Genomic DNA, 5261 nt, shown 5'->3' with positions numbered 1-5261 from the left:
TCAGTGCGCGGGGTGAGAGCGAGAGCGGCAGACTCGAGCTCCGGGCTCTCGCCGCCTTTATGCTCCTTCTTGTTCAACGCCTGCCAACGGCCAACGCAACCCCCGACAGAACGGGGCGGACGGGAGGACAGAAGGACAGATGAAGGAGAGAGGGGGGTGGGGGAAAAAAAGAAAAAAGAGAGACAAAACAAAACAAAAAAGAAAGAGAGAGAAGAAGAGAGAGAGAGGGGAAATAAGGGTGAGTGCAAAGGCTTATAGGGGAGTTTTACTTACACACAGTCTCTGTCTGCTGATCATGAGGTCAATGTCTTCGTTTCTTTTCCTGTATTTTCCTGTACTTGTCCCCGACTCGGGGCTGTGGCCGACAGAGTCATCTGCGTCTTGGTCTGGGCTGTCGCAGCCGTTTAGTCCCTTCTTTCTCAACGTCTGAGGGAACAGAGCAAGTCGCACAACACACCGTTGAGGGGAGAGGGAAAACACAGGCCAAAGTCCTGATCAAGGGTATGGGTGGGTATGACTGTATGAGTGTTGGGTGTTCACTGGAAGAATGGGTACTGACAAAGGACTTCACTGACCATGGCATAATTGAGAAAGATTTGGCCATGGCTATGGCCTGAACGGAATCATTTGCAGCAGGTTAACATTTTTTTAAATTACACATTATTATTATTATTATTATTATTATTTTGCAATAATGTTCATAGTAAAGTACAACACAATACAGTGTGAAACAGATACAATGTTAACTGAGCTTCAAATTGAACATGATTTTGTTCTACACACCAACAAGTAATGACATTTTTCTGTTATTTTCATGCTAACCTGCCTCCTGCAATTGATTCAATTGCGAGGGATAGAGGAGGGTGTTCTTTCTCCATCAGTCCTTTGACAGGACCCATTCTAATGTCCATTAACATGAGGTGGGGACACAAGTAAACATGAGGCGAAAAAAACACTCAAGAGGACACCATGGGAGTGTCAACCATTATAATTACATAGACGGGGACAGTCAGACAATGAGGAAGTACAAATATATGTTGTCATTGACGGCTGAGGAGACAGAAACAGCAGTCACACAGTGTTGTGTACAAACGGGACGGGCCTGTGGTAGCAGTGTCACAGTCTATGGACCTGTTCAAATATATACAAATTCCCTTCTCCTCCTTTCCTTAAAGACTACTAATCTCAATGTGATTGAACTGGTCAAAGCAAGCTTTCCATGCCAATGCTTTCACCAATCAGATCAGCGATTTCGTCAAGGAAGGAAGTATGGAGAGCTACATTTGTTCTTATACAGTAGGGCCGATGTTTCAAAAGCATCCAGGCAGCAGTTTCTCTATTGGCCACCTGATGGCCACCTGCTCCCGTGTACTAAGTGTGGCCACAGCAGATAAATCCCACTCACTCTCCCTGCCCCCGATGGAGGATCCACTAAAGAGCTGCCTTTCAGAGTCTCTTTAGGTACAGTATCTCTCTCAATAAAGTGGTGATACAGCAATACGTTTCATATAACCTTATTTTCCGTGAATGCGTTTGAAATGTGTTTGTTTCATTGTAAGTGTGTGTGTGGTGTGTGTGTGTGTGTGTGTGTGTGTGTGTTTTTGTGTGTGTGTGTGTGTGTGTGTACAGTATGCACTCTACGGCGATATCGAGTTCAAAAGTCGGTGTAGGTGATGTACAATGTAAATGACTTTTAGAACCCCCCTCTCTCTTTCTCCCTCTCTCTCTCTCTCTCTCTCTCTCTCTCTCTTACTCTCTCTCAGTCTCTCTCTCTCTGTCTATCTATCTCTCTCTGTCTGTCTCTCTCTCTCTCTCTCTCTCTCTCTCTGTCTATCTCTCTCTCTCTCTCTCTCTCTCTCCTCCACAGCGCCTGGCTTTAATAAAAGGAGATTAGTCTACAGGAATATGGCGGGTGTGCTCTTGTCTGTGCAGACTGCGCTTCACACTGTGCTCCCCTCCTTTCATCTGAGAGCTCCCTGTATCAGACGCTTGTAATTAAATTGACTTTAGCGCAGCCCGCATTTGGCGGTGATTGCGCGCGCATGTATGAGTGTGTGTGTGTGTGTGTGTGTGTGTGTGTGTGTGTGCGTGTGGTGTGTGTGGGGGTGTGTGTGTGGGTGGGGGTGAGTCTGTGTGGGTGGGTAATAGAGAGAGAGAGAGAGAGAGAGAGAGAGAGAGAGAGAGAGAGAGAGAGAGAGAGAGAGAGAGAGAGAGAGAGAGAGAGAGAGAGAGAGAGAGAGAGAGAGAGAGAGAGAGAGAGAGAAAAAAGAATCTGCTAAAATAAGTTAATCTCCACTTTCTTATTAGCTACTCCTCCTCTACAGTCAACACAATACAGGAATGACTGAGAGAGTGATCTGTCTGTTTATAAAACAAATAACACTTCGAGACATTTCTGAGAACAAAGCTCTTTTTAAAGTGTGGTTTTAGAGAACTGAGGGGCTTCTTGAGTGCGTGTGTGTGTGTGTGGTGTGTGTGGTGTGTGTGTGTTGTGTGTGTGTGTGTGTGTGTGTGTGTGCCTGTGTGTGATGTGTGTACTGTTTGATGCCTGAGGCGTCTCGTGGTGAGGTATAGCTAGCTAGCGTGTCAACATTCACTGGCTCTCTCGTCAAGAGAATCCTCACTTGGCCCCTACAGTGGAGTATCAGTAGAAGCGTCTCTCTTACATCTCTGACAGTCTTCAGGAAATCACACCAACCAAACAAATCAACGAGACAATGCAAGGAGATCTGACACTTTTTTACAGACCCACAATACAACAACGACTGTTTCTTATCTGGGGGTGATTCATGTCAAAAGAACACAAAGAAGTTCTGAAATGGCCAAAACACTCGCTTTTTGGCAAGGGCGTTCGCATGCAAAACTTTGCTGGAACACTTTACTGCGGTCTCTGAGGTAAGTATTTCATCAAACTGACACGAGACACAGTGCTGGCCTCTTTTTAGACCTCGAACCTCACAATTCTAGACAATATTCAACACGTTCATATAAGGTCGCTAGAAGAGTTATTACAACGTTGCTATACACGTATAGGGGCACCTTAATGTTCAGTGTGACCTGGCATTTTAAGTAAAGTCTCCTGCTTCTACCTTGTGCCATGACACTGTATTAAGTCAAGACTGTCTAAGGGCGCTGGCGTCAACTAGGGCGTAGGGCATGGGCCAAGAGATACTTCCTTTCTCGGAAGAGTGGGTGAGTGCATGCGGAACAGAGAGGGGAGGGCTAGGGGAAGGGTGAGACCCATATGGGGTAAGTGATGTGGTGGTGGCCCTGCCTGGCGGGGTGTTAGGGTTGGGGGGGTGGATGGGTATGGGTGGATGGGTGTGGGTGGGTGGGTGGGTGTGGGGGTGGGTATTGGGGGTGTTGATGGGAGACTTCTAATATGACTTTGAAGCATGTGCTCGCCTAGGGGCTTAGTTGTCCAACGAGGCTCAGCAGTTTAAGGGGCGCTGCGCCAGGGCCGCTATGCCACTCATCCCAGACATGCCTGCCTTTGCCCACCTGTCTCCCGACGTCACACCTGTTGCCAAGCACTGCGACCCATCAGGGGCGGCCAATCAGAGACAAGGAAGTGCTGACATGGCCATAGAAGGCTCTCTCTCTCTCTCCATCTCTCTCTCATCCTCCCTCCCTGTCTCTCTCTCTCTCTCTCCCTCTCTCTCTCTCTCTCTCGTTTTGTGTCTCTTCTCCCTGCATCCCCATCTCCTTCTCTCTTTCCTTCCCATTAGTTGTTCCCTCTCTTATGTATCCTTTATGTCAATCACGTCGCTGTGAAGCCAAAGTAAATGTCAACATTGTGTGGATAATAACGTTTTCCAAATTGTATTTCATGACCCCTTTCGGTCGCAAACTCTTTAAGCAATCAGGGCCTTCTTACTCAAATCCAGTGGCGTCGCCACTAAAGCTAGGACATCAGTGCTAAGTGTTTTCAGAGTAATTATTCAAATGTGATTTCCTAGCTACTATAGTTATAGTATATTCAAAAGAAATGTAGATATATTCATAATGCCAAAGTAATAAAGCCGATGGGGGATATGCAGCTATTATACAGCTAAGCTAACGCAAACATGTTGATAAAACACTCACATCAAGCACCCACACTTTTGCATAAAACATGCATGCATATTCACACTTACATCAAATGTTTCCAGTTTGTCTCTAAAAATAAAAAAATTTGTGTGTGTGTGTGTGTGTGTAGGGGGGAGGGGAGATTTCCTCTTGACAAAGATCAAGCAAACAGAAAGTTAATTTCCTATACTGACATCTTTATAGCTGTATGAGATGAAAGGTACTGATCCACACTCCTAAGTCCTTATTGATGAGAGGAGATCAATCTAACAAAACAGGTGGAAAAGGAGGCTATCCTGGACAACTTTGAAGTCAGAGAGCGAGAGAGAGAGAGTGTGTGTGAGAGAGAGAGAGAGAGAGAGAGAGAGAGAGAGAGAGAGAGAGAGAGAGAGAGAGAGAGGAAACAAAAGGAAACGGGAGAGAAACGAAACAAAAGAAATAAAGCAAGAGGGACAGAAAGACAGACAGAAAGAAAGAGAGAGGGAACGGTAGAATAGAGACTGCAAGACTGCTCGGCTCTGTCTCTCTGTTGCCTCTTTGGAGGCTTGCTCCTAATTAAACTCCTTCTTCATGAAGTTCCCTCCTGGCTCGGCCTGTCAGAGGGGCCTGTGTGTGTGTGTGTGTGTGTGTGTGTGTGTGCGTGCGTGGAGCAGGCTAGAGTGTAGACACCGCGTCCTACATACACACACACCCGCCTCATCTGTACCCTTCAGCCTCCGCACCTGGGCTTTAGGCTAGGCTGGGGAGGGAGCAGCTCACTGGGGCTCTCAGCGTACAGTATGCAATTATTCAGTCTCTATGCTAGTACAGTATACAAATCTAAACAAATGAAATGACTGTGCATTATTTATCCTTCAAGATGTTTGTATTCCCGTAGGAATTCACATCAGTGGCCATTTTAAGACTCGCAACTCACAATAGTGTGTGTAAAGCCCACTTACGTAATTTACGTCTAAACCTGTGTGTGCGCTATACTGCACATTCAAGTGATCGTTTCGGAGTGATTTTCAGATGGCATTTCAGAGGGTATTTTAGAGGGTGTTTTGGTGTGTATTTCGGGGGGCCTGAGGGGGTCCAGCGGGGACAGCTGACGCCAGTTCCCATGCCATACCAGGGTCCGTCTGCTCGGCATTCTGCCACCCTGACCACCTCACACACCCGCCCCCCCCCCCTTTCTCTCTCGCTCTTCGCTC

General features: G+C 46.7%; 1 protein-coding gene across 1 annotated transcript in view; it reads right to left on the bottom strand.

Annotated features, from left to right (window-relative positions):
• Window positions 1-5261, bottom strand: part of mef2cb (myocyte enhancer factor 2cb) — a gene marked incomplete at both ends in the record, with an annotated part of 34751 nt that overhangs the window by 7005 nt on the left and 22485 nt on the right. Inside the window, 1 exon segment of the mRNA XM_080532028.1 lies at window positions 270-426. Coding sequence (XP_080388154.1) covers window positions 270-426 — 157 coding nt within the window.

Source organism: Nansenia antarctica, assembly GCF_963989245.1.
Source record: "Nansenia antarctica genome assembly, chromosome: 5".
In the NCBI taxonomy this organism is placed as follows: domain Eukaryota; kingdom Metazoa; phylum Chordata; class Actinopteri; order Argentiniformes; family Microstomatidae; genus Nansenia; species Nansenia antarctica.
This window is presented reverse-complemented; position numbering and strand designations above follow the sequence as displayed.